The following is a 27985-nucleotide window of genomic DNA, read 5'->3' on the forward strand; positions in this document are numbered from 1 at the left end:
GTGGGACCTTCTTCAGTGAGCACCCGCCCTGTCCACCCTGCACCAAATGAGGTGCCGCCGCCTTGTTTAGTTCGTGAAAAATTTTGCAAAATTTTTCAGATTTTCCGTCACATCGAATCTTTAGACGTTTGCATGAAGTATTAAATATAGATGAAAATTAAAACTAATTGCACAGTTTAGTCGGAATTGACGAGACAAATCTTTTGAGCCTAGTTAGTCCATAATTGGACAATATTTATCAAATACAAACGAAAGTACTACTATTTCTATTTTGTAAAATTTTTTGCAAGTAAACAAGGAGTATATGTCCTTGCTCCCCTGACTGTTCGTCCAGAAAAAGAATTGCCAGGAGTGGAACCATCACCTGCCCATTCTGGAAAAATGTTGCTTATATATTCTACATTTACATTCTAGAGGCCCAATTCATGGTTGTTCGCGTCGTGGAAATTTGTCTGATAGATTAGCCTGACTGTAGTTTCTACCAAAGGTGGAAATATGCTTCCAATGCAATGCAACTAACCACTTTATATATACTAAAAATAAAAAGATGCTTCCTACGGTAAGTACTGGTTGTCGCGGGTCCGGAAACAACGTGGAAACCATTTGTCAACCATTCCGCCGCCGTCCACGGTCTACATTACCCTCGACGCTGCTTACCATTAAAATCAAGGACAGCGCAATAGATTCGTGAGTTCTTCAAATTTTACTCCAGTTCGTTAAATCCTATACTCACTCAATAATAATAATCTGTAGACTGTAATGCGCACAAATCACATCGGGAACTTGGGGGGCATCATATGAGCGACGGAGCTCAAACATGAATCCGTTTTTTTTTTTTTTTTGCCAAACACTTATTTTCAAAACAGCTTCGTGGGTGAAGCTGTTTTTCCCCTCCTCTCACAAAGACATAAGTTGAATGAAGCTGGAAAAAAGTAGCTTATTGCAGCTTCTCCCTCATTTCTCTCTCTCAACTATGTATGAAGTAGTTGGTGAAGCTATTTTGCCAAACACTTTTTCCAAAACAGCTCAGCTTCATCTAGAAAGTCACTCATGAAGCTATTTTCTAAAAAACAGCTTTACTAGTGAAGTTGAGCTGTGCCAAACAAGCGCTAAGTATACAAGAAAACAAAGGAAAACGAAAGGCGAGCGAGACTGCTATACTTGTCGATAATGGGCATCATTGACCACAGCGAAAGGTGAGTACTAATAAATTGCCGCAAAACGAAACATTTATGCGACCTGATAGGCCGTTAGGCAAGACGTGCAATTGGCTTATCCTTTCGTAGATGATAAAAGAATAAATAAAACTATTGACCAAAATGTGTACTGCTAGACATTCATGAAGAACTAACACAAAATATTAGTATCCTTTTGTTAATATAAACCAACTCGGACGACAAACAAACCAAAGAAACTCTAAAACATTTATGCGGCCTGATAGGCAGTTACCCTCTGGCCTCTGCTTCTCTCTGCTCGCCGCCGTAGCATCCCACCGCTCATCAGAGCTACTTCCACTAGTGGCTGGTGAGCCAGTGAGACTTTCCAAAATCTACCGTGCCTCCGAGCTACTCCCACAGTCCCACTACAGCAAGCCTGCTGCCGATCCCGGTCCCATCGATCCAGGACAAGCAGCAAATTGAGCTTTGAGAGAGAAGAAACACCCCTCAACTGAAGAACATGCACTCTGCTAGAGTCTATTCATAAAGAAATAACATAAAATATTAGTATCCTTTTGTTAATATAAACCAACTCGGACGACAAAGAAACCAAAGAAACTGTATGCAAAAACAAAAGCAAAGCAGCAAGCAGAGATCCCCCTCAGCATTCAGGAATCTTGAGAGCTGGAGCACCATAGTTCTCTTAAGCAGGGGAACCACTAATGACTAAAATAGCCTGTGCAGCTTTAGCTTTAATATAAACATGATAGTTGGTTCTACGAAGTTGACTATTTATTGCAAGTCTAACTTCTGTACAATCAACTCCTAGTTTCAAAAGTATCGGCATTCAACACTTTTTATAGAAGGGGAAAAAACAACTATGGTCAAATTGGTACATATAGTACTACTAGTTTCAAAACAATCGGCTTTAAGAAAAGGTCATTTTTAAAACATCAGCAGGGGTGGTTGTGAAAAAAAAATGTTCATCACCACGTGTAAATATCCTACCTGCTGATAAAAGCAAACTTTTGTTTTCGGTGAATTGCCATTGCTAAGGGTATACTGTGATGACCTCCACATCCTGCATGCTGGAATTTCGTACAGAGTATTGGAATGTCCATCCGTGACATGCCCCGGCGTGCACTCCTTCCTTGTTGACTGCAAATACAGCACCGATGAAATCTGGGTATTTGCGGGCAATTCTCGATATAGCATCTTTGGCAGCGTCTCGAGGATCCATCCCTTGTCGCATGCTCTCTACCACTTGATAGCTACAACAGGATTTATAATAAGATTGGTATGAAGTGCATGACAGTTGATAAAGTTGGGATAGAAAAAAAACGACTAGCATAAGCTGTTACCAGCATTAGTGTTTACAACTGGATATGCAGGGACTGTTTAAAATTGAATGCCCAAAGATGATTGCAATTGCATACCACCATGTATTAGATTGCTACACTTGAAAAAACAAGAAGGGAAAAGAGTTCATAATAACCAGAGCACAACTCTGTCATCTCTCTTTTCTTTCAAAGAAAATTGCAGCTTGGAGCAACTAATCCGGTTCTAATTGAGAAGCTAGACATCACACTGAGCCATATATTTTCAAATGTCATTTTCAATGCAAACTATGTTTTCATTACCATGGAAGGAAGCGCATCATAATATCACCATCACCAGTTGCTCCACAAGCCCCAACTTCATTATCACCATATGAAGAAGCTCCTGGTATTGGTCCATCGCCTACCCTGGAATCAAATGATTGATCGGTACTCAGTACTAGCTATAAAGAGAGAAATTGAGAATTCTTCACCAAGTTCATTCAAAATATTGAGAATTTTAGAACTAGACTGGCCTCTCGAAATATGAATTCATCTAGATTTTATATTTCTATGAGGATGGTTACACAAATGAATAAGCAGGTACCATGCCAAGCAAAGAGTCCCAGTTCAATGGGCAACATTTAGGTTTCTAGGGGAACAATGGATGACGCATACACTGGCTTATAGAAAGGAGCTCTAGTCTGACATGTTTCACCAAATAGCAAAACTGGTTTAAGCACATATAACAAAAATGCAAAAATGAATAACGCAGTTGGTACATGGAAGAAGAATACAGCTGGTGGATCTACATCATTATCCAATACAGAGAAATTCAAATATAAAATACCACTCCAATAAGACCAGAGGATCTGATTGATTCATACAGTGACTAGATAACACACTCCAAAACCATATGAAAGATACATGAAATGGTAAGATCTCATGGTGCAAAGGAATTAGATACACAGAAAGGCGGTGAATAAAATGCCCGAGTTAGCGGAAAACCACACACACTTAGCTAAGACAGGTACTAGCTAAACAGTTTGAGCGAAACCAGGCCCAAACAGTTGGCCATAATTTTAACTAGCCATCAGCAGAAACTAGTATATTTCGTGTCCATGATTAGTTAAAATTATGATAAGCCGGTTGGGATGCGATATGAAGTCACCCAACATTCCAACAGTAGTCAAAGTGATCACCTTCCTGGAATTTTAAATGTAGCACCATTGGTTGATGTCCCAACTGCTATGTGGCCCATCTATAATAGAAAACAACACACATATTAGTTTGACAACAACAGAAAGAGTCAGCTAATGTTGAATGTGATAGCTACCTTGTCAATCACAGCCATAGAAATTGTGTCATGGTTGTGGCGATTAACAATCTTCGAATAAGACTTTATTGGCTCCAGTAAATTATCACTTTCATAATACCCCTCTATCCCATTCTTTACAGAGTCCTCAACTTCAACTGGGGCTAAATTGATAGGATGGTATGGACCACACTTACCGACAGGAACAACATTTTTCCAGAAGTTTGGTTGGCAGTAGTTCTGTCTCCACTTTTCCCATTTCTCAATTGACTCTGGTGAACTGAGGTTGGTTGGCCCTGGAAGACCCAGTGAAATTGCAAATGCTGTTGCTTTCTCTCCAACGAGCAGAGTATGCTCACTGTGCTCCATGACTAACTTTGCTGCCTTAATTCCATCCTTCACATATCTCATGGCCGCCACAGCTCCAATTTCCATTGTTGCCTGACAGTTTCCTTAAGCGAAATAATGCAATATGCATCCACTATGAATTATGAATGATGGAACAAAACAAAATATCAACTTGAACTGCTGTATGAGTAAGTAAAGCAGATGTTACCCCATTCATGACAAGAGCATCTAATGTGGTTTCACCGTTCTCATCTGGACTTCCACCTGGACCAACTGTATGACATGTAGAATAACTAAAATTATGACCAGGTTGGTAGATCCAAGATGCATGCTAAAAATAGGAAAGTTATTCAAATTATAAGTCAAAAACAAGAAGCAGGGCTGCTTAAGCATTGCTGTCCATAAATGGATTAGGAGTTACTCCCTCCATTCCAAATTATAACACGTTTTGGCTTTTCTAGATACACATAGTTTTTGCTATGCACTTAGATATACAGTATGTCTAGAGACATAGTAAAAACAATGTATCTAGAAAAGCCAAAACGTCTTATAATTTGGAATGGAGGGAGTACAACACTATGAACAACATGCAAAATCAGTTGCAATTCATGTTATCCTCACAGTGCTAACCATTTAAGGATTTTTTGTGCATCGATTGTTTTACCTATGTAACTGCACATAAGAGAAAAATAATTTAGGCAATGTAACACCACACGTGTTTCTTTGTATTAATATTGACACCTCAGACTTGGCATTATTTTGTTTCACAACTCCAAGTAAAGCAAATCACTAAGAATTATGCAGGCAGGCACATCATTATAATCTTTTAGTATTGCCAACATAAGAAGGCCTGAAAAAGATCCAATTTAAGCTCTGCAACCATTGTTTATCTATTTACTGTATCAAATGAATGGAGAATTTTTTATTCAATGTACCACTAAAGTAACTCAAATGGGACCAATGGTCTATGAGAAATATTTTGGCTGCGTGTTTGAATGTTAAATTATGACAGCATGGAAGCACATGTAGTCTGTACAGAATCCAAATCCAATCTGATATACAGGTATACAAATTTTGAGCAGTTTCATGCATCAGCCTATGATGGCACAATGGGGGCAAAAAGAGCTCTACAGGTGGCACGTCTGGCACCAGGCATTGAACAACATATTGATACTGAAGCACTGTACTTTACTGGTGCAGAACTACAGATGAAAGCAACAATGTTGGCATACAGCTACAGGTAATCCTGATACAAACAATGAATTTAACAACCCATTTCTATTGTAGTCCCTGATGTTGCATCATGTTTCGAATCAATGTGATAATAATGCCGATGCATCAACATACTTCAGAGAGCAGCATGGCTACTGCCATGCCACCCAAGTTCGGCCTTGTTGGATTGACATAGGAAGAACGACACGTGCAAGGGAGCAGGCCAGCAGGAACTAACCTGTACCATCGCAGCGGAGCTCCTCGCAAGCGGAGCAGCCAGCGATGACAGCATCGACGGCCGAACCCCCTCCTTCACCGGTCGAAACCACCTTCCACGCCGCTCTGACCGCCTCACGGAACGGCCAGGTGCTCACCACCACCGGGAACGCCGCGCCTACTTCACCCGCGCCTTCGTCGCCCACCGCCTGATTGCACCCCCAAACCCCCCCCCCCCCCCCCCCCCCCCAACAATCCAAATCCATCATCAATGACGTAACAAACCAATACAAACTCCAGAGACCAAATCGAATCGGATCTACGCTTACCGAGCACCGATTGAGCCGAATTAGCAGGAGCCCTATGAGAAGCCCCACGGAACTCCGCCTCATGGAATCCATGGAAGCGGGCGTCGCGATTGACCGGATACTGTACTGGCGGGTCTGCCGGGGCTCATAGTGGCGCTTCGATGGGGACCTGTCCCACATGTCAGTGGGCTGGCAGTTGAATACTTCCATGCGGGCTCCACATGTCGGTGAGATTTCGGCTTCTATAGGGTGCCACTCCAGCAGCTGAACCCCGAATACCCTAGTGACGCCGGCGGGGATGGACGACCGAGGCGGCGGCGGCGGCGGGGAGGCCGAGAGGTGGCCGTGGTGGGCGGCTGCGAGTGCGGCTCAGGCCGCGGCCGGGGTCGCGTGGTTCCGACGCGGCAGGGGCGGAACGGCTGTGGCGATGCCGTTCAAGGCATTCGCCATCGCCTCCCTCTTCGTCGGGGCGGGCGCCACCGCCGTCTCCGCTGGGGTGCTTGCCGCGGGCGTCGGATCGGTGAGGCGTCTAATGATCTAATCCAAGCTTCCGTCCCCGTACGGCGAGCGATTTTGCTGCTCGAATTTTCGCTGATCTGGTGCGCGTGATGTGTGTGTATCTGCAGGTGGAGGAGATGAAGGGCGTGGGCGCGAGCATCCGGCGGTGGATGGGAGCTCCTCCTCGCCGAGCGGGAGGTAGTGACTAAGCAGCACACTGCTGCAACCGTGATTTGGATGAGAGATTTCTCAGCCTTGCTAGGAAACTACAGAATGCTGAGGGGTGTGGATTGCTTCACGTTTCAGAGCTAAGCGTGTGTCGTTCTGAATTCGGAATGCAGAATGCACAGGAGTAATAAGATCACTGTTGTAATTTGTATTGTATCACAAGCTTACTTTGATGATCCCTCAAAATTTATTTCCGCCTTGTTTCCACCGAGCACACGTATGACTTGTTTAGTTCCGAAAAGTGAAAAGTTTTTGGTATTGTAGCACTTTCGTTTGTTTGTGACAAATATTATTTAATCATGGACTAACTAGGATCAAAAGATTCGTCTCGTGATTACAACTAAACTGTGTAATTAGTTTTTTTTTCTATATTTAATGTTTTATGCATGTGCCATAAGATTCGGTGTGACGGGGAATCTTGAAAACTTTTTGATTTTCAGGGTGAACTAAACAAGGCCATACTCCGAAGTTACTTTGCATCCTTTGTTCGATTTATGAAACCAAAAAAAATGCAAACTAGCTGAAATCGACTTTTACCGAACATAGGTTGGGTTGCAAGGATGGCAATTCGTAAGTTCCTGATCGGACGGCAATAGAACTCCTAGATTTTTGCCAGGTTGCAACAAAAAAACAAAATGTTTTATTTCCCGCACCATGTGTCGGAGGCTAGACAGTGGACACGAAGAAGTATCCTTTCCTTGGCCCGCAGAAATCGGAGGTCGTGGGGGTGGGACGAGCGGTTAACCACCCGCGTTCGTGCGCCCGCTCCATCGACGCTGGCGGCGCCCCTTGGGAATCAAACCCGTCCGTCGGATCGCAGTCGGACGCGCCCGCACAGCGCCACGTGCGCCACTCGCTCGCCCCCGCCCCCGCCCCATAAGGAGACGAGAGCACGACGACACTTGTATTCTACTGCCTGCCCTGCGAGATCGCTTAGCGTGGAGGCAATGGCTCGAGCACCTGGCGGCGCCCGGAGGCGGGGCGGAGGCGGAGGCAGCGGCAGGAGGGACGTGGCGGCGGGCGGGGGCGAGGCGGTGCGGAAGGGGCACTGGACGGCGGAGGAGGACGCGGTGCTGCTGGAGCACGTGCGCGTGCACGGGCCCCGGGACTGGAGCTCCATTCGATCCAAAGGCTTCCTGCCGCGCACCGGCAAGTCCTGCCGCCTCCGCTGGGTGAACAAGCTCAGGCCAGACCTCAAGACGTACGCCTACGCGCAAACCCCTCCCCCTTTGTGTTTCTCCCCCACTCTGATTCACTCCTCCTCCGCTTTGCTTAGTTTGAGCGCACTATGAATTCTTAACTGCATTTGCATTTGTTATATAATTGTTGCGATTCTAGTTGTCAGAAATTTCGTTTTGCTTGGGGTTTAGGCTGCACTGATCGCTCCTACTTTCTTCTCTCTACTGCGGTTGATTTGTTGTGTTCTGCATTTCGTGTACGGTTGATCACAAAATTCACCATGGTGATCGGGCGCCTTGCAACAGTGGCTGCAAATTCTCTGCAGAGGAGGAGCGGGTGGTGCTGGAGCTGCAGGCGCAGTTCGGGAACAAGTGGGCGAGGATCTCCACCTACTTGCCGGGCAGGACGGACAACGACGTCAAGAACTTCTGGAGCACCCGCCAGAAGCGGCTCGCCAGGCTGCTGGGAACGCCTCTCCGCGGCCGGTCCAGCAGGAGCAGGAACAGGAGCGGGAGCGCCAAGGCGCAGGCGCCTGTTGCCTCTTCTCTGGAGCCGCGACCCGCCGCCGTGGTAAAGCCTAAAGCCCTCGCAAGTTGCAACACGCATTGCCCGCTCCTCTTTCTTGGCTACTTGTATTACAAGTCTTGTCCCTCGCTATTCACTGATATGATTTTCAGAAGTGATCATTTGGAGTTTGAATTTGATACAGTTCTCTTTTTTAACATGAATCCCTGATGCGTCGTCAGGTTCCCTGTCTGGATCAAGTTCCATTGGAGGGCAGCTCCTCTGGTGTTCACCCATGCAGAGCAGCAATACCATTCATGGACGCGCAGAGAGTTCCACTGGAGGGCAGCTCCTCTGGTGTTCACCCATGCAGCGCAGGGACACCATTCATGGACGCGCACAATGCTGCACTAGCCCCGTACGATTGGGCAGGCTCCGGGCTTGTCAGTTTCGGTGGAGCACTGCCGCTGGCCTCCGATAGCCACGCGTGCTCGTCGTCAAACGCTGCCGCACTGCCACCGCTGCTGCCGTTCGACCAGCCTCCGTACCCTCTGCTCGACTTCCCAGGGCTATCGGCGGCGGGCTGGAACATGGCTCCAGCTGGGTTCGCCAACGCCGGCGGCGCTATGGACCATCTCGCCTACCAGGAGCTGCTCCCGGTGACGCAACCCGCTCCAATGATGCTCCCGTTCTTCGGCACGGAGTACCCGCACGGCGGCGTCAAGACCGAGCTTCCGGACGCGGCGCCCGACAACTTCTTCGACGACCTGCCGCCGGACATGTTCGACTCGCTTGATCAGCCGCCGCCGCCGCCGCCGCCACCACCACTGTCACCGCCTGCGACGAGCTCTGGATTTTGAGATTGGCCTTTCTTATCACGAGTCCCGTAGTTGCCTAACTTGCCATTGAGGCATTGACCATTGTTTTCTGGTTGGGCATTTGCCTGTTCTGAGTTCTGACGCTGCTGACCAGTACTAGGCTACTAGCGGCTATTGAGAGTTGTAGCCTTGTAGATTGCAGTCAACTTAACTTTTGCAATGCTTCAAGTTTGAGCTTTGCGTTGGACATGGAAACTGCAATGCTTGTAATTGTAAGCATAGTTGCAAGATGCATGAAGTATTAATCACATGTCTGTGATGTATGCAAATCTTAGTATGCTGTAAGATTAAGATCGGTATCAGAGATGCAAGAAGTTTAGCATGTAAGTACGATGTAACAGTGCCATTTGGGGGTTTTATGCAAGAAGTTTTTACCGATCAAGAATTCATGAACAGCGAACTTCGGTGACACGTGCGTGCGGCGGATCACATGAGTCATGACTAACTGAAAAGGACCATCATATGAACAATGTTCAATTTTGGGTTCTCATCGTACAACAGCCCTGACTGTATCTAATGATAGATACAAATTGTTCAAGATGTTGACACGTCTTGCGTCTCCTTTAGAACAAATGAAAAAATGGAGATATTCTAGAGGATTAGAACTCTATAGGAAAAATTGGAACGAGATCGACTGACTTCACCTAAAATGACTGCATCTTCAGTCACGCAATCTTTGTCGTTGCTTGCTGATCCAACGGTAGATCCGTTTAATTCATATGGTCTGCACAATAGCTAAGACCCAACACAGCCCACGTATCTTTTACTAACACCAAAGCTCCCGTGGAGCAAGGCCACCCAAGATCTAAAACTTTATAAAATTCTCCGTCACATCGAATCTTGCGGCAAATGCATTAAACATTAAATGTAGATAAAAAATAACTAATTACACAGTTTAACTGTAAATCACGAGATGAATCATTTAAGTCTAGTTACTTCATAATTGGACAATGTTTGTCAAATAAAAACAAAAGTGTTATAGCGTTAAAATTCAAAAAGTTTTTGGATCTAAACAAGGCCTAAGTGGATGGGGATACGGCCGGACGCATTGCCGCTGCCGCCGCCGTAGCACCACTCGAGCGCCGCAAAATTGCACGCCGTTGCCGTCCTCGCCGAGTCCCGCAGCACACTGCGCCATCCCCGCCAAGTGCCGCTCTGTTGTCGTCGTTGCTGAGCGGCTGGCCTCGCCGAGCGCCGCGCGTTCGTCGTCCTCGCCCGACGGCCGTCCTCGGCGAGCACGGCGCCATCGTCATCCTCGCCGAGCGTGACGCCGTCATAGTCCTCGCATGGTGGCCGTCCTCATCGAGCGTGGCGCTGTCGCCGTGCTCGCCGCCTCACAACCGCGGGAAAAGAGAAAGAATTCGCGCCAAAACAAAACACCGGCGGCAAAAAGAGGAGCGACATCGATGGTTTTGGGCCGAGGCCCAGATAGGGAACGAGTGCAGCAGAAGGAATGACACACAGCCGTCAGATCTTCAACGAGCGACTTAGAAGTGCTGACAGCAGGTGCAGTCATTTTCTCGTGAAGTCAAATTATCTGATTCCGAAAAATTCGTATCGGTTATCTTGTTTTATAGGAATTTTAGTGGAATTCTACCAAAAGTTTGGACCTCGTGGAAAGTTATCTTTGTCTCATTTTCTCATCATTTTTTTCATGTTTTATGCGCTTCATCCAAGTGTTTGATCTTACAATTCTATATATTTTTCGATCCATAGGATTCAAGTGTTAGGACATTCAATTCATGCATGTATTTTATCCCTACATTCCAAAGAGACACTAAAACTTTGACATGTGTTTTGTGTAGAATAAAGGTATTAAAAACTAAAAAATAGCGGTACACAAAATTGAGAAGCCCTTGAGGTATTAGGCTACCTGCTATTAAGCAGGTATAATAAAAAGTTGTAGGTGGTTTGTACATTGAGGTGGAAGAAAGTGCTGCAAGTTTAAAGCCATCTTATGCACAGGAATTTTATGAGATAAGAAGTAGACCATGTGTGAGCCAACTATTATATGAGTGAAGTGAAATGTAGGTTGTAAATTTTCATATAACCAACACCAGGTTGTGTTATTAACCTTGCTTTTAGGACAGCTCCAACAGACTCATGAGGTAGCTCTAAGCATTTTTTTGTATTTTAATATAAGAGAGAGAAAAGCTAGCTCTTGATCAAGATTAAGCTCATACACACCAAGATCATGAGAGGTTGTTATGGGGGATTATCCATGTTATAAGCTACTTCTATTTTCTCAAAAAAATGTTTTTATTTTGCAGCTTCAACTACTCCCTTTATCCTAAATTATAAGACACTCTATGAATCATGGAGAGTCAAAGTATCTCAAGTTTGGCCAAATTTATATGATAAAATAATAAAATTTATGATGTCAACTAAGTATCATTAAATTTCTCATTAATTATTTTTTCATAGGATACTTATTTGATGTAATAAATCTTTGTAATTTTCTTTACAATTTTGGTTAAACTTGAGATTCTTTAACTCTCTAAGATTCTTGGAATGTCTTATAATTTGGAATGGAGGAAGTACTTCTTAGCCATAAGCTACTGCTTGATGATGTACATAATATCTGGGCAATTTATCAGAAAAAATAGAGTGAAGTTAAAGACAGATTCTAAGGCATTCCACACTGAAGTGGCAAAGTGATGCTTGAAATTACTTTTTGGTTTTTGGACATCACTTCTGGTGTGGTGCTTAAACATTGCAACTGTTGATGCCCAAAATAAATTTTCTGGCTTTGGCACAAGTTAAAACGTCGATGCTTGCTCTTGAGAAGTTGTTGCTGCCACCGGGGAGAGGCGAAGAGAGTGAGCGAGTTATTTTTTAGTCATATTATGGGTCCTGCTAAAGGAGGAAGTGATGCTTTTCACGCTGTAGTGTTACAAAAGCTGGCACTGTTTTGTGACATGATGTTCCAAGCAACACTAACGAAGTTTTACGTTGTGGAAGGTCTAAGAGAATAATGCACTATGTTATGATGAAAACTACAATTATGATATTCTCCTCACAAACCAAAATAAATATACATTTCGCTTCTCATAGCAACGCCATGTGTTTATTTATGAGCATGTTAGGCATGAACAAAGTTTGCTGATTTGTTATGAGAAAAAAATACTGGTGAATGGTTGACAGATTCAACAGATAAGCTCAAGCGAACAAGACCAATCCTTAGAAAATAATAATAATAGAGATTTTAATAAAACAAACACCCCCAACAACCACTTTGACTAGGGGCTTCTTTAGTTGCAAAAAAATTTACAAAATGGATGTTGTAGCACTTTTGTTTGTATTTGACAAATATTGTCCAATAATAAACTAACTAGGCTCAAAAGATTTCTCTCATAAATTATAGGTAAACTATACAATTAGTTATTTTTTAATTTATATTTAGTGCTTTATGCATGTGCTGTAAGATTTCATGTGACGAAAAATCTAAAAAATTTTGCAAAACGTTTTCAGAACTAAACAAGTCCTAGATCTCTAAATATAATTTCTCTATTTTAGTTTTCTCACTAGTTAAATATGGAGAACAACGTTTGCTCTCTAGAGTGCCCACGAAATATATATATATATATACAAAAGTTGTTGGAGTAAAAAAAAGATATAGAAAATAATTTTTTGATTAAAAATTTAAAAATTTGAGTTTCGAAAAGATTCTTGGAGATGCTCCCATAAATTTAAACTTTTCTTAAGTTTAACTAGTTATATTGAAAATATTATTAATATTTATATCTCTAAATAAATTTATGTAAAAGTATATTTCACGATTAATGGAACGAAGCTTATTACACATCATAAGTATAAAGTACTAGGAGAATGTCTCGCGCGTTGCTGCGAGAATTACCGGTAAAATTACACTATCATAATATATGTTAGTGGATGATTTTTAGTACTCTAGCATGGACAACTAAATATATGTTAGAAAATAATGTGGTTTGCTAATGTGAATAACATAGATATAGGATAAATGATATGTGTTAGTTCGATTTATTAGTGGATAATGATATTAACACTTTGCATGACGGGGTAATGTATTAGTGGGATGATTTAGTGGATGTTGATGTGGACGCTTTGCATGATAAGAGAATTAGTTAGTGGGATGCTCTAGTGGATAATGATGTCGATGCTTTGCATGTTAAGAGAATTAGCTAGTGGGGTTTATCTATATAAGAGATATAGATTAGTTATATTTTTATATAATTTAGTCAAATTTAAGCAAATGTGCACTTGTTTAATATTCGGTGCTAAAATAACAAAGAAGACATTGCCGATGGCATATTTGTAATTTCTCGAAAAAGGAAATCATTTTGCCATCAAGGTGGGGAAAAGATCAGCCACCCGTGTTTGCGTTCACTTCATCTCCTCCGCTCCTCGTCCTTCCTCCCATTCTTGCCTACCTCTCTCTCTCTCTCTCATGGTCGTTTTTTCCTCGCGGGGACGAGTCGGCGAGCAGGGTCGCCCTTCGCCAGGTCTTCACCGGGCGCTTGGCCAGCGATTTGCACCCGCCAGGTATCCTGTCCGTTCTCTTCCTGCTTTTCGTAATCGAGCACCCAAACCCTGATGTTAGCTACTTGTATCGGATCTGACCGAATTACATGTATATTCATGTGTTATGCCTACTAATTTCGTTTTTTCTTTTGCAAAAATTATCGGGTGTACATGTGTCTTGTTCAGATGCTGTGAGTGGGTCAAAATTATCAAATCACCTGTTGATATTTCACCAAATTGATTCACATGTACAGCATGTGTAGCCATCTTCGATGAATGGATGGACGTTCGTGAACCCTCACTGCATTATGTTACCAGGCTGCGATGTTTCCATATTTTTTAGGAGCAACTGAACTTTTTGCCCTTTTTTTCCTCTCTCGAAAACACAGTGTTACAATCCTCGATAAAAAAAAACACCCTTGTTATTATGAGCAGGTTGAACAATACACCATATAAGGGAAGTATTCACTGAACTGCAATCAGGTAAAACAAACATGCATCCGCGTAACATCAATGAGAGTCAGCTAGAAATGTGAGTGTGAACATTATAAATTGCCTAAGCTGGTGCCATTACTCGCACGTAAATGTTTATTTTTTTGAGGAATCAGCAGGAGTCCTACTGTTTATATATATTATAAATAGATAAAAAAGATAGTACAAAACAAAAGCAGAGTTTAAGGAACGTAAAAAGAGACAGAAAATAAAAAAAAGGCCATAAGAGGGTTTGTAGCCATTGTTCAATAAGAGGGAAATATTTCTTTGCTCTATGCATAATCACACATAAATGTTGTCAGTTTGTTGAGATATTCACACGCAATGACACAGAATGCCTAATACTTATCCTCTGAATGACTCATGGCCAGATACGGCGGGTTAGATTTAGACTTCTGGTGCACCCTTTTGTGATATTTGAGCGCTTTAGTTTTCTTTACAACTGATGCAGTGCCTGCACAGCTCATTAAAGTGGAAGTTGATAGCACAATGGACACTTGTCCTATAAAATTGCAGTGGAGGTAGATAATGTCCATATGTGGTTTTGGATTCCAGCGAAGTAACACGCAAAGTTCTCTAGTGTTATTTCGTGACGGCATCTATCGCTACAGCTATTTAAATGTGTTCCATTCTTGTAGAGGCAATTTATGTGACTGTTGCATATGCTTTCCCACTAGACAGTCTTGATCCTCGCGTATCCTACTATCCTAGTCCTCAAGAAGTGAGACTTGTTGAATCTCTTATCCTTGATCTGTTAGATCCAGAATGAAAGGTGAATCCCATTAGCACTGCTTTTCTTCTCCATATTCAATATGCTCTTACTTACTGATCATAAACATCTGAACATATCACATCCATTTTTAACTTATATCCTGGGGGGACACACTGCTATGGTATCTTTCACCTCTCTTCTTTGATTTGACATGGTAAACGCCATTTCTTTTCTGTTCCATCTTGTAATGCAAAGTATTTTGTATTTAGTAGCTTCTGGTGAGAAGGTCATATGTGCTAGGGACCTGCTTTTTTTAATGCATTCAGAGATCATATGTAATAGAGAAACTTATAACTAAAATACTACATGAACTACAGTAAAAGTGCTACAACTTCACTCACCAACCCCCAATTTTGTCGTACTAAAGACAACCCAAATGACTCAAGTGCTAGCCAAAGTTGAGTGCACACAGTAAGTTGAATCATAAAACAAAACTTCTAGAGCAGGTTACAGACTTACAGCTCACAAGGACCAACTTACTAAAGAACACATACAAAAAAGATACTCATTTGTTTTCTCCAGGACCATCAATGACAAACAATTCACAGGTTTAATTAGTTCATTATACATAAAAACATGTTGATAAGCATTATCCTTGTACACTTTACATAATTTAAGAATTCAATCCTATCACCGCTAATCCATACTTGAAAGCTAGTACACCTTTCATGTGCTTTCAAGGATATAACATCCAAAATCAGAGACAAATTTCATTCACACAGCAAAGCGAACCATCTATTTCTTACACCAAAGACAACTGTAAATAAATATCCCAAACACCATATATTATCCAAAAAGAATATGCACAGAGCCACATAGAATTTGAAATGTACAAAAGCTAAGACAAATGTTAAGTTGTTAGAGCAACAAACCAAAAGCAAAGGGTAAATATAAGGATGTATTTATCTTTGACCTTATAAGAAAGGAAAAAGAGTAGAAGGGTCTTTAAGTAGAATACCGAATTTAACAAACTTTATTTTATTTTCTGAACCTCTTTGAATTGGAAAATCTGCCATATTCCTTGTACACAACCTGCTCCTCCCCCCAAGGTCTCGCCTTTGTCTTTCTCCATGGCAAGAGTCTGTGAAGGGCAACACTGGAGGTGCAGGCAGTGAAGGACATCAAGATGACGCTGGAGGAGCAGCTTGTGAACCCTAAATTGCATTGAAATCTCCCTCTGAGCTCTTCAAAGTCCGTGTAATGCCTTTCGTCATCTGTAGATTATACATCCCCGTTGAAAGATTTGTTCTTTTTGACATCTAGTGAGGTTTCTTGCCTGGGGGTCTTGTTGCAATAGTGGTAAAAGTACACACTTGTGATGCTATGTGGTTTTCTGGGATAAGGATAGTTCAATTTTTTAAATGGAAACAATAGCAGAAGCAGTCTTAATGATTGGTGCGGGAGTTTGTGTATAACTGTGGCAATTTAACATTTCCTTTATGATCGATTCTTGGTGTGCAAAGGAGCAGTGGCGAAGCTAGAGCTCCAACAAGGGGGGTGCAACACTTGATCACTGACCCCGTTTGACACACCTTTAAAAAGTTGCGGGTCCTTACAGCAATGCACATAGGAGCAGGAGCTGATTAAGCTCAAAATCATGTTTTGGCGGGTGATAGGACTAGGAGCCCTACCGGAGTTGCTGCGTAGGTTGTAGGGGTGGACGATTGGAGGGCGAGGCCTGAGACCTCGGCAACGGCGCGTGGGCGCCGTTCTGCTGGCTGGAGCAGTTAGGGCAAAGGCGGCTAGGGTTTCTCCCGGCTCCCTGAGGAAGCCGGAAACAATAATATGTTTCTGCTTAATCCCCTCTGAATAGTTTTTACAATATATATATAGGTCTCTGGAATATAATATGAAAATTAATCTAATTTATCTCTAATAAATATAATAAATATGGGCCTTGACCCCAGCAGCCGCCAGCACCCCTTAGCCACCATTGGGCCTGCGGCGCTGGTATTGGATGCCGGTCATAACATCTCTCCCCGCCTGCGCAAACAGCTCGTCCTCGAGCTGGAAGTCGGGGTAGAAGGTCTTGAACTCGTCGACCAGCTCCCATGTCGCATCCTCTTCAGGAAAGCCTCGCCACTGAATAAGCACCTGCCACGAGCCGCGGCGTTGTTGGGCACGGAGCGCCTTGGCTGGAGCTGGAGCCAACCGGCCGTCTAAAGTCGGCCCAAGAGCTCCTGGGGCAGATGGGGGGTCTCCACGGTGGCGCTTGAGCAAGCCCACATGAAAGACATCATGAAGACGCGCGCCCTCCGGAAGTTGAAGACGGTAGGCGACGTTGCCCACGCGCTCCAAGATGCAGAATGGCCCAGCATACCGGGGGCTGAGCTTCCCTTTGGCGCCGGGCACCAGAGACTGGGTTGTGCGGTTGAGCAGCCGCAACCAAACCCAGTCCCCCACCTGGAACTCGACGTCGCGGTGGCCTGCATCGTAGTATTTCTTGGACAGCTGCTGCGCCTGGAGCAGACGCTGGCGTACCTCCGCCAGGACCTCGTCCCGGGAGCGAAGAAGAGCATCCGCGTCTTCTGGATGCCCTCGTGGCCAGCCGTATGCGCCAAAAGGAGCACCTGCTGTCGTAGATCTCCATAGTCTGGTACCCAGACACGGGAACCATGGAGGAGCAGGCCGTCAACGACATGCCAGGGGTCGCCCAGCTCGCCGGCCCGCAACTGGTCCAGTAGCGCGCAGCTATCTGGTGCTGTCGTCGTGGCACGTCGGATTTCGTCCAGGAGGGCGAACGACGGGCCGGACACGGCGAACACCGCCCCGACACTCGCAGGTGGTCGAGCAGCCACCTCATCCTCAGCATCGCGGCGGGATAGAGCATCCGCCACAGTATTGTAGCGCCCCGGTCGGTACTCCACCGAGAAGTCGAAGCCGAACAATTTGCTGATCCACTGATGTTGGGGCACTGTAGACAAACGCTGGTCCAGCAAAAACTTCAAGCTGTAATGATCCGTGCGAACCAGGAAGTGACGCCCCCACAGATATGGGCGCCAGTGACGGACCGCCTGTACCAACCCAATGAGCTCGCGTTCATACGCGGCCAACTTGAGGTGGCGAGCCGCAAAGGGCCGGCTGAAGTAGGCGAGGGGTCCAGCGCCCTGGTGCAGCACCGCGCCGAACCCCGCCCCCGACGCGTCGCAGTCCACCATGAAGGGTTCGTCGAAGTTGGGCATCTGGAGAACTGGGCCCGTGGTCAAGGCGCGCTTGAGCGCCTCAAATGCCGTCGTTGCGTCGTCGTCCCACGCAAACGCGTCTCGCCGCAAGAGACGCGTCAGGGGAGCCGCGATGATGCCGAAGTCCCGGATAAACTTCCGGTAGTATCCGGCAAGGCCGAGGAAACCACGCAGACCGCGCGCCGAACGCGGTGGTGGCCACGCCGCCACCGCGGCCACCTTGTCGGCATCCATGGCCACTCCTCCTTCTGCGATCACATGGCCCAGATAGGCCACCGAAGATGCTCCAAAGGAGCACTTAGAGCGCTTGAGGTGGAGGTGGTGCGCCCGTAGTGCGCTGAGGACGATGCCGACGTGCTGCAAATGCTCGGACCACGAGGAGCTGTAAATTAAGATGTCATCAAAAAATACCAGCACGAACCGCCGCAAGTAGGGTCGCAGGACGTCGTTCATCAAAGCCTGGAAGGTTGCCGGGGCGTTGGATAGCCCGAACGGCATCACCAGGAACTCGAAATGGCCGTGATGCGTCCTGAACGCCGTCTTGGCGATGTCCTCTGGGTGCATGCGCACCTGGTGGTAGCCGGAACGTAGGTCGAGCTTGGTGAAGAAGCGCGCCCCGTGGAGCTCATCCAAGAGCTCGTCAACGACGGGGATCGGGAATTTGTCCTTGGAGGTCTTGGCATTGAGGGCGCGGTAGTCGATGCAGAAGCGCCACGAGGAATCGGCCTTCCGCACCAAGAGGACGGGCGCGGAGAAGGGAGATGTGCTCGGTCTGATGATCCCTTGCGCAAGCATAGCGGCGCATTGACGTTCCAGCTCATCCTTCTGCAGCTGCGGGTACCGATATGGGCGCACCGCGACGGGGGCTGTACCGGGCAGCAGATGGATGCGGTGATCGTAGGGGCGAGCTGGCGGCAGCCCCTTGGGCTCGTCGAAGATGTGGGCGTGCTGCTCCAGAAGACGGTCCAGGAGGGGTAGCTGCGGGTCTGCTCTGACCGCGGCCACCCCCTGCTGCGGAGCAGCGGCCTGAGGACCTGGCACGCCTTGCCAGGTGACGCGGCGTCCCGCGCGCGTGAACTCCATGGTGAGGGCGTCGCAGTCCCACAGCACCGGCCCTAGCGCGCGAATGAAGTCGAAGCCTAGGATGACGTCGAAGGCTCCCAAGTCGATGCCCACCCCTGTGACAGTGAAGTCCTCCTTGCCGATGCGGATGGGCACGTTCTGTGCGACACCTTCGCACGTCATGTGGTCCCCGTTGGCCACCTGAACCCGCAGGTGCTCGCCACCCGCAGGGGCCAACCCGAGGCGACGCATCGCGGCTCCCTTGATGAACGTGTGCGTGGAGCCGGAGTCGAGTAGGGCGAGGAAGCGCTCGCCCTTGATGGTAACGGGAAGGAGCATGGCGTTGGGCGGGCGAATTCCTGCAACAGCATGGAGAGACACGACGAGTGCGTTAGCATGGCTGTCAGCAGGCTCCTCCGGGTAAGCTGCGGCGTCGAAGTCTGCCGCAGCCGCTTCCTGTTCCTCCTCCTCGACATAGTCGGCGGACTCCAAGTAGAACAGCCGAGGGCACACGTGTCCCCGGACATAAGGTTCATCACAGTTGAAACACAGCCCCTGGCGGCGGCGTTCCGCTTGTTCGGCCGGAGACAGGCGGCGGAACTGGCGAGCCGGTGGCGCCCCCTGGGCTCCTGCGTTTGTAGCAGCTCCCGGCGCTGGAGCCCCGGCTGGTGGAAGCGGGGCGCGCGGAGGCAGGCCAGCGCGTGGTGGAGGTCGCGCGGCGCGCGGTGGTGGCGCAGTCTGCATGGCCGCCGCCCGGCGCTCGAACGCCCGCGCCAAGTAGATGGCCGTCTGGACGTCGGGCGGTTCGCGCATCTCCACGTCGACCCGGATGTACTCAGGGAGGCCACCAACAAAGAGGTCTGCCTTTAGCTTGGTGGAGAGGCCTTGGGCGTGGCAGGACACCGCCTGGAACCGGTCGGCGAACTCCTGGACGGTAGAGTGCCACGGCAGGCGCCCCAACTCCGCCGCTCTGGTGCCGCGAATAGGAGGACCGAAGCGCTGACGGCACAGGTCGACGAAGCGCTCCCACGACGGCATGCCCTCGTCCTGCTCGAGGGCGTAGTACCACGTCTGAGCCAGCCCGCGGAGGTGATAGGACGCCATCCATGTTCTGTCAGAGGCCGGCCAGCGTTGTCCCCTGAAAAACTGCTCGCAGTGATTGAGCCAATTCAGGGGATCCTCAGAACCATCATATGTCTCGAAGTCCAGGCGGTGAGTCTTGTGAGGCAGCCGATCGAGGCTGCTCCCGCGTCCCAGCGGGTAGTGCTCGTAGTGGGCTCCCTGGTCGGTACCCAGGGACAAACCAGGACGTGCGGGCGCCGCTGTCGCAGCAGCTGTCGAGCCGGCGCTGGTGGCGTGGAACAGCAGTCCATCCACGCCGCCGTACAGGGTGCCCGATGCATAGGGTCCCCCATGGTCGACGGGACTGCCCGTCGAGGGCGCCGGTGGGATGGCTGTCCGCAGCGGGGACGAGGAGTAGACCGGCGCGGCTCCGGGATAGGGCGCCGCCGACGAACCATACGCCCACGTCGGGATTGGCGAAGGAGACGGCGGAAACTGCAGCAGGTGGAGCGGTACTTGAGTCCCCACCGGCTGGGCAGAGGTTGCCGCCGATGGCATGGGATCGGAGGGCATCCCGTACGGGTAGGTGATGAGCGGAACCGACGATGACGGCAACGTAGGTGGCGGGTTGGGCGACTGGTGTGCTGGCGCCCCCTGCTGGACGCTGAGGAACGCCTTCATCATGTCCTGCAGCTCCTTGACGCTGTGGCTGAGGTGGACAATGGAGGCCGTGACCTCCTCCGGCGTGAGGACCGGCCGCGGACGGACAGAGCCCGACAGCGGCTGGGACGAGGAAGGCAGCAGCGCACCCGAGGTTGCTGGAGGCGCACTGGAAGTTGGGGAAATCAGCGATTCCGTCGCGCCGGCGGCGGCAGCGGGCGGCTGCTCCATGATCGACAAGGTCTCTGATACCAGGTTGATAGGACTAGGAGCCCTACCGGAGTTGCTGCGTAGGTTGTAGGGGTGGACGATTGGAGGGCGAGGCCTGAGACCTCGGCAACGGCGCGTGGGCGCCGTTCTGCTGGCTGGAGCAGTTAGGGCAAAGGCGGCTAGGGTTTCTCCCGGCTCCCTGAGGAAGCCGGAAACAATAATATGTTTCTGCTTAATCCCCTCTGAATAGTTCTTACAATATATATATAGGTCTCTGGAATATAATATGAAAATTAATCTAATTTATCTCTAATAAATATAATAAATATGGGCCTTGACCCCAGCAGCCGCCAGCACCCCTTAGCCACCATTGGGCCTGCGGCGCTGGTATTGGATGCCGGTCATAACAGCGGGCTCTTAGTTCATTTTGATTATAAAAGAGATAAAAAATGTTATTACATTATACGTATGGAGTTGGTCGGAGCTGTTGAAATATAAGTGAATTGCCCACCTCCCCATCAGCTTAAGCTTTTGGGTTGGATTGGTTGGTGCATGCAACTCAATAATAAAATAAAATAATTTCTTGCTCGCCCCTATTCCATGTCTGAGGCTTGTCCGTCGCTGAGATCTCTTGCCGGAGCCTCGACGTGAGGGGCGGTGTTGAAATATAAGTGAATTGCCCACCTCTTCCCATCAGCTTAAGCTTTTGTGTTGAATTGGTTGGTGCATGCAACTCAATAGGAGCTCCACCGAATAGGTTTCGAACATTGATTTGCAAATTTTACATGGTAAATTCAATTTTTTTCGAAGACAATATACATGCTCCTAGACAAATTTACATAAAGAAACAAAGAAAGCTATGTAAAATCATTAAATATATAAATATAAATACTGGGTGTCGTAAGCTAGATAGACATTTATCTCAAATCTGTGCATAGATTCAATATAGGAAATTACTTAGATTTCTGTAGAGACAGTATACAAAATTAGATGCTATCGATTATTTGACACTTCATTAGATAACATTAGTAATTCAAATGGCATACTACTATGGTCAGCTAATTTTAATTCCTAAACTCTTATTGAAGCCTATCCATACCTCAACTAGGAAAAAAAATCATGTAATACAAATCTAAACACCTACATATATCCATCCCTAGTACAGAGCCGGTTAGCAAGAAAACGATAATTATAAATTTATGAGTCATTTGGTATTGGTACTGGTTTGCTGGAGCTTTTATGCTTCCACGTCGGACCATGGGGGGTGCATGGTCCTAGGCTGAGGGGGGGGGGGTGCACATACGGTGAATCTAAGATAATTAGCACATAATTTTGTTTTTGGTGTGGGTGCGTTGGCACCCCCACCGTACATGTAGCTTCGCCACTGCAAAGGAGGTGTTCTTTGACCTCTTACAGACTTTAACTTTATCATGACATGGGGATCCATGGTTATACTGCGCAATCTAGTTTCACTTCTTAATTGGTTCTGCTTACTCGATTTTGTAGTTGCACAAATTTAGGGGGTTTATATGTATGATGTCTTAATTTTGGTCCATAGCTTGAGTTCTGGTGTATGTCTTTATTTCCACAATACTGGGTCCGCCCCTGCTTACAAATCTTTTATTTGTTCGTGAATGCTTATAAAGCGTCAACATTTATGATACTGAACTGATGTTACAGCAGATCATAAAATTGTTCACCTTTCAAGTTCTGCTATAAAAATGATCGTTTGAATTGGTGAATTTTTAGGCTACTTTTCTTTAGTTGATTCAGTTGAGTTTTTTTTCAGAATTGCAGGGAGATTGTCCTCTGATTGAAAGACATGTTTGGGCGTGCTCCAAGGAGGAGCAACAACACCAAGTACTATGAGGTCCTTGGTGTCTCCAATACTGCAAGCCAGGATGAGCTTAAAAAGGCATACCGGAAGGCTGCTATAAAGAGCCACCCTGACAAGGGTGGAGACCCAGAAAAGGTATGAAGATACATGGTGCTTACTTGCTTGAATGTGGACTGTTTAGTTGTTCTGACAATTTTTGTTTCATGGATAGGACAGTTTAAAGAATTATCTCAAGCTTATGAGGTGCTTAGTGACCCAGAAAAGAGGGAGATATACGATCAATATGGGGAGGATGGTCTCAAGGAGGGAATGGGAGGAGGCAGTGATTACCATAATCCGTTTGACATATTTGAGCAGTTTTTTGGGGGTGGTGCCTTTGGGGGTAATGCAAATTATATGTCTTAAGTTCCTCAATACTTTTTCCCTGAATTTTTGTAATTACACAAGGATATATGATTCAAAGGGAGTAGCTCAAGGGTACGCAGGCAAAAACGTGGTGACGATGTGGTGCATTCATTGAAGGTTTCTTTAGAAGATGTGTACAATGGGGCTACCAAGAGACTATCGTTATCACGGAATGTTCTCTGCTCAAAATGCAAGGGGTAAGTCTTCTCCGCCCCCACTTACCACCACATGGTTTGAATTTTGGAATATGCTGATTTGAAGTTGAAGGTACTAATTTTGAACTTAGCTCCTTCTGTACTTAAGATGCCAAATTTTGCAAGAATAAAGGGATACAGAGGGACACATATAGTTGTACCACTGTGTGCAATCAATCCTTGTTCAGTTTCAAGTTAGGTTGTTCACTATCTACTGAAATTTGAGTTGCTGAAACCTATTTTCATCTGATTGAATCTGGTGGAAATCAGAGAAACTCCTAGATTGTAATGCGAAAAAAGTCAACAGGTTCTTATGGTTATGGAAATTTTGGGTCATCTGTTTCTGTGGTAATGTGATATTTATTTAACCTGCTAAAATTCCATTCATTGTTCGATATGATGTCACCATGTATAACACGATACTGTTTGTCATGCACTCATGATAAATAGATTTTTTCAAAATACACACTAAGGTAAACTACTTGTCCACATGTGCTTGACTATTTGTTGGCTTGTAGGATGATATTTGCAACCTGTTGAAGTATAAGCAAATTGCCTACCTTTTCCTATTAGCTTAAACTTCTGGTTTGAATTTGTTAGTACATGCAACTCAATATGGTATCAAAACTAGAGGTCTCGAGTTCGAATCTTGGCTGGCACAATAAAATAAGATAAATATTGCTCGCCTCCTACTCCACGTCTGAGGCCTGAGGGAGCCTCCACGGGGGTTGGGGGTGTCTAAGTATATAAGTGAGTTGCTCCTCCCTATCAGCTTAAGCTTTTGGGTTGAACTGGTCAGTGCATGCAAATCAAGACAACCACTGGCATATTTGGCAAAAGTAGCAGAGGCTTGAGACTGCATTTGTGATCATGTTGCATCTTGATTTACTGAATGCCCTGAATGCTTCCTGTGCAACAGTTTGTCCTCATCATATTCCAAATGAGATAATGCTGCAGCCATAAACTTCCATCTATTAACGTTATGGCTTGTTTTGGTTATGTAAATTTGTGATGATTGTATTGTCAAAACTTGGCTTTGTTTACCCGAAACATGTACATTGCACAATGTTAGTAGTTTTGCACAAGGCATTGCACACTTGTGTTTTCTCTTGTCCTACTTCGGTTGCAGTGGGGGCTCAATTAATATGACAAAAGACGCAGAACATCTTTCATGACCATGTACGATGTTGGGAATTTAACACTTATACTGCTGGTTATAGCAACAGGAATTTAAACAGCGGTCATGCTGCTAAATTGTATACCAACTCTATTTGCTGCTTCTATTAATGCAATGGTATGCAATTCTCCTGCATGTTTGAGAAAAAATTTTTCCTTCTGCAGGTTTTCAGTGTTTTGTTGGTCCTATAGAGCTATTATATTGTTAAGTCTTACAGGCATTTTTTTTTTGGTGATAATGTCTTATGACATATCTTGGAACTTCAAAAGAGCCTTTAGGTATGCTAGTTCATATCGCAATGGCTTCCCCAGTCCATCTATGTGGTTTAGGTATAGGATGTGTCCTCTGATTCTAGTGCTGATAATGGGAGCCCAAGACGTATCTGCCATCTTTCGAATTTACCAATAACCATTGAATATGGTCAATGTTTTAATTGTTCTAAAGTGTATTATTTGCAGAGTCTTGGCAGTTTTACTCTTTCCACATTTACCAACACATCCGTTTCAGCTATTTATTGATCCTACTTGTATTTTAGATGTGTGTTCTGATATCAATCCTGTGGGTTGTTCACATCTTGTAAATTCCACATGGGTTGTTTCATTTGAATCCCTTCCTTGTAATCCAGATTGTGTGTAGCCACGAAGTTACTGGTGGCAACATGCTTCTGTTACCCAGTAATTTATAAGGCATTATTTTTCGAGAAAAACAAGAGAATGTGATCCCTTGATGAAACCTCTGTGAAACTGCCGCCAACTGCTATACGTAGGGTGGTCTTTTAAATTTTTTAAGTGAACTACTTTTGTTATTGAAACTTCAGAAAATGAAAAGAATGATTGGGACACAATTTTCAACTATGGAAAGTTCAGTTTGGTACAACAAGGATTTCTTTCAACACTAAGGAAACATGCTTGGTTCCAATGCAGGTATTAAGTTGTATACAGGATCATCAGTGTGTTAATCCTGTTCAGGTGGATGTCTGCAAGCATATGTTAAAAAAACAAATTTACTAAAACTTTTCTATTTAAATTTATGCTCTATAAAAAACTAATCCAATGGACAGACAAATTGGATTTCCCATTTAAAAGTATACAAGTCTGATGCACCTAATAACCCAATAAAAATCCACAATCATGCATCAATCATCATGTCCCATGCATTATTCACTACCTATTATCCAAGCCCAACTGACTTCCATCTATTGAGCTTATATTTTGTTGAATCATGTTTTCACTTCCAGTTTGGTTCGTCCCTGTACAGTAGTCCTATGCTGTCAATTTAAACGTGTTACACTGAACATTTAGGCCTTGTTTGGATGCCCATGTATCCACCTCAATCCACATGTGTTGGGTTGAGAGTGTATAAGAGACAGCATGTGGATTGAGGTGGATACATGGGCATCCAAACAAGGGCTTATGTGTATCTAACCAACTCATCGGCCCCTCTTTAAACCGTGATGAAATCAAGCCCATCCGAATTATCCTGTCAATATCCTGTTCGAGCCCACCTGACAGTAAGAACTAGTTTATTTCACTCATTTTAACCACAGTTTGCTAGGCCTTTTGAAGTTGTATCATAATAATATTATCTTACACTGTACTTTATTGTTTCTCTCTAAAGAGCAAGGAATGATCTTCTACGTTACAAGTCTAATGATGTCTCACATTTTTTTATGCTCCTTTTCCCTATTTCCAGGAAAGGAACCATGTCTGGAGCACCTGGAACATGCTATGGATGTCATGGTGTAGGAATGAGGACTATAACAAGACAGATAGGATTAGGCATGATCCAACAGATGAACACTGTTTGCCCTGAATGTAGAGGGACAGGTGTGCTACTCTTATTCCATTTGTGTATCTTCCTGCAAAATGCGTTTTGCTTGAGCCATTCTTGTGATTGTAATCATGTATCCTTGATCAGGTGAAATCATAAGTGAAAGGGATAGGTGCCCAAGCTGCAGAGCCAGCAAAGTTGTTCAGGAGAGGAAGGTTCTTGAGGTTCATATTGAGAAAGGAATGCAGCATGGCCAAAAGATTGTGTTCCAGGGTGAAGCTGATCAAGCTGTGAGCTCAATTCACCCCCTTTCCACAGCCATTAGATGCAATGTGTATACACATCCATTAAGCTATTTATAACTGCATTTGCCACAATTAATTTTGCAATATGATGTCCATGTTTTTGCAGCCTGACACAGTGACAGGAGACATTGTTTTCGTCTTGCAAGTTAAAGAGCACCCAAGATTCAAGAGGAAATATGATGACCTGTTCATCGAGCACACAATCTCTCTCACAGAGGCTTTATGTGGATTCCAGTTCATTCTGACCCATCTTGATGGTAGGCAGCTTCTAATCAAGTCCAATCCTGGTGAAATTATTCAGCCTGGTATGTTCCCACTTCTACAATCTAGATGGTACTGTTGGGTTTGACGCTTAAGTCTGTGTTGGTCTGTGAATTCTATCGAGCTTGACTTTTGGAAATGATTCAACTCATAAACTTTGTTCAAAAAAAAGGTCAACACAAGGCCATAAATGATGAGGGTATGCCCCAGCATGGTAGGTCCTTCATGAAGGGCCGTCTCTTTGTGGAATTCAATGTCGAGTTCCCAGAATCTGGTGCCCTCTCACCTGACCAATGCCGGGCACTTGAGAAGGTCTTGCCACAGAGGCCCAGGGCCCAATTGTCAGACATGGAGGTGGATCAGTGCGAGGAGACCATCATGCATGATGTCAACATGGAAGAGGAGATGAGGCGCAGGAAGCACCAAAGGCGGCAGGAAGCATACAACGAAGATGAGGAGGATGCTGGTCCGTCGAGGGTACAGTGTGCCCAGCAGTAAGACGTGAGACCGCGTTTCACGCATGCTTTATCATAAGTGATAATAACCCAACACCGATTTGTGGAGTTTGTGCATGAAAAATTTATATGGTATATGTGTGACACTTATTGTCAGTCATTAGGGATATACAAGCAGTTGCCAGCTAGGCATTTGTATTGGTCAAAGTATGTAAACATAATGTGGTGATAATGACGGCTTGGTTAGGACTTGGGGATATGGTTTGTTAAACTTACCGTTGGTGCTATCTTTGCTTCAACAGAATGCTGGTGGCCTGCTGCTGGGAACCTGTGACTTGGCATGTCAGCATTTGAGATGTGAACCTGAAACTGTCATGTCAGCGTTTGAGATGTGAGAATCTGAAACTGGACTATGTAAATGCGGTGAAACATTCAATAAAGTTCTTGAGCAGCAGGCTTTTATGCAGTAATCTTATTTTGTG

At 45.5% G+C, this 27985-nt stretch overlaps 4 protein-coding genes across 8 annotated transcripts; 3 read left to right on the forward strand and 1 right to left on the reverse strand.

Annotated features, from left to right (window-relative positions):
* LOC110436579 (probable isoaspartyl peptidase/L-asparaginase 3) lies at window positions 1181-6117 on the reverse strand. 3 transcript variants are annotated; one of them, XM_021463928.1, is made up of 8 exons: window positions 5894-6117; window positions 5587-5773; window positions 4345-4409; window positions 3810-4229; window positions 3676-3734; window positions 2798-2902; window positions 2166-2428; window positions 1181-1694 (listed from the first exon to the last, which is right to left on the reverse strand). In XM_021463928.1, the coding sequence occupies exons 1-7, from the start codon at window positions 6080-6082 to the stop codon at window positions 2209-2211; spliced, it is 1245 nt and encodes a 414-aa protein (XP_021319603.1). In that variant the 5' UTR covers window positions 6083-6117; the 3' UTR covers window positions 1181-1694; window positions 2166-2208. The 3 variants fall into 3 exon arrangements, with proteins under 3 accessions (XP_021319603.1, XP_021319602.1, XP_021319604.1); XM_021463927.1 differs by lacking the exon at window positions 1181-1694 and having other exon boundaries at window positions 1781-2428; XM_021463929.1 differs by lacking the exon at window positions 1181-1694 and having other exon boundaries at window positions 1781-2428; window positions 3810-4240; window positions 5894-6091.
* Window positions 6156-6864, forward strand: LOC8055962. Its single transcript, XM_002446850.2, has 2 exons — window positions 6156-6392; window positions 6499-6864. The coding sequence occupies exons 1-2, from the start codon at window positions 6171-6173 to the stop codon at window positions 6577-6579; spliced, it is 303 nt and encodes a 100-aa protein (XP_002446895.1). The 5' UTR covers window positions 6156-6170; the 3' UTR covers window positions 6580-6864.
* LOC8083361 (transcription factor MYB2) lies at window positions 7546-9422 on the forward strand. The gene is made up of 3 exons (XM_002446851.2): window positions 7546-7799; window positions 8083-8347; window positions 8524-9422. Exons 1-3 carry the CDS (start codon window positions 7546-7548, stop codon window positions 9139-9141), a joined length of 1137 nt encoding a protein of 378 aa, XP_002446896.1. The 3' UTR covers window positions 9142-9422.
* On the forward strand, window positions 13497-27973 carry LOC8083362 (dnaJ protein homolog 2). 3 transcript variants are annotated; one of them, XM_002446852.2, is made up of 8 exons: window positions 13497-13680; window positions 22889-23071; window positions 23153-23318; window positions 23400-23538; window positions 26405-26538; window positions 26630-26772; window positions 26894-27092; window positions 27221-27973. In XM_002446852.2, the coding sequence occupies exons 2-8, from the start codon at window positions 22922-22924 to the stop codon at window positions 27544-27546; spliced, it is 1257 nt and encodes a 418-aa protein (XP_002446897.1). In that variant the 5' UTR covers window positions 13497-13680; window positions 22889-22921; the 3' UTR covers window positions 27547-27973. The 3 variants fall into 3 exon arrangements, with proteins under 3 accessions (XP_002446897.1, XP_021318866.1, XP_021318867.1); XM_021463191.1 differs by having other exon boundaries at window positions 22897-23071; XM_021463192.1 differs by lacking the exon at window positions 13497-13680 and having other exon boundaries at window positions 22941-23071; window positions 23148-23318.

This window comes from Sorghum bicolor, chromosome 6 (genome assembly GCF_000003195.3).
Source record: "Sorghum bicolor cultivar BTx623 chromosome 6, Sorghum_bicolor_NCBIv3, whole genome shotgun sequence".
Lineage (NCBI taxonomy): Eukaryota > Viridiplantae > Streptophyta > Magnoliopsida > Poales > Poaceae > Sorghum > Sorghum bicolor.

Excerpts from the sequence above, each read along its gene's own strand:
- LOC8083362 (XM_002446852.2), top strand. The coding sequence starts at position 22,922 with ATGTTTGGGCGTGCTCCAAGGAGGAGCAACAACACCAAGTACTATGAG. Across the intron at positions 23,072-23,152 it reads AGGGTGGAGACCCAGAAAAG|TTTAAAGAATTATCTCAAGC; the intron begins GTATGAAGATAC and ends TGGATAGGACAG. Across the intron at positions 23,539-26,404 it reads CTCTGCTCAAAATGCAAGGG|GAAAGGAACCATGTCTGGAG; the intron begins GTAAGTCTTCTC and ends CCCTATTTCCAG.
- LOC8083361 (XM_002446851.2), top strand. The coding sequence starts at position 7,546 with ATGGCTCGAGCACCTGGCGGCGCCCGGAGGCGGGGCGGAGGCGGAGGC. Across the intron at positions 7,800-8,082 it reads CTCAGGCCAGACCTCAAGAC|TGGCTGCAAATTCTCTGCAG; the intron begins GTACGCCTACGC and ends GCCTTGCAACAG. Across the intron at positions 8,348-8,523 it reads AGCCGCGACCCGCCGCCGTG|GTTCCCTGTCTGGATCAAGT; the intron begins GTAAAGCCTAAA and ends ATGCGTCGTCAG.
- LOC110436579 (XM_021463928.1), bottom strand. The coding sequence starts at position 6,082 with ATGGAAGTATTCAACTGCCAGCCCACTGACATGTGGGACAGGTCCCCA. Across the intron at positions 5,774-5,893 it reads TTCGGCTCAATCGGTGCTCG|GCGGTGGGCGACGAAGGCGC; the intron begins GTAAGCGTAGAT and ends GGGTGCAATCAG. Across the intron at positions 2,429-2,797 it reads ATGATGCGCTTCCTTCCATG|CTATCAAGTGGTAGAGAGCA; the intron begins GTAATGAAAACA and ends ATCCTGTTGTAG.
- LOC8055962 (XM_002446850.2), top strand. The coding sequence starts at position 6,171 with ATGGACGACCGAGGCGGCGGCGGCGGCGGGGAGGCCGAGAGGTGGCCG. Across the intron at positions 6,393-6,498 it reads TTGCCGCGGGCGTCGGATCG|GTGGAGGAGATGAAGGGCGT; the intron begins GTGAGGCGTCTA and ends GTGTATCTGCAG.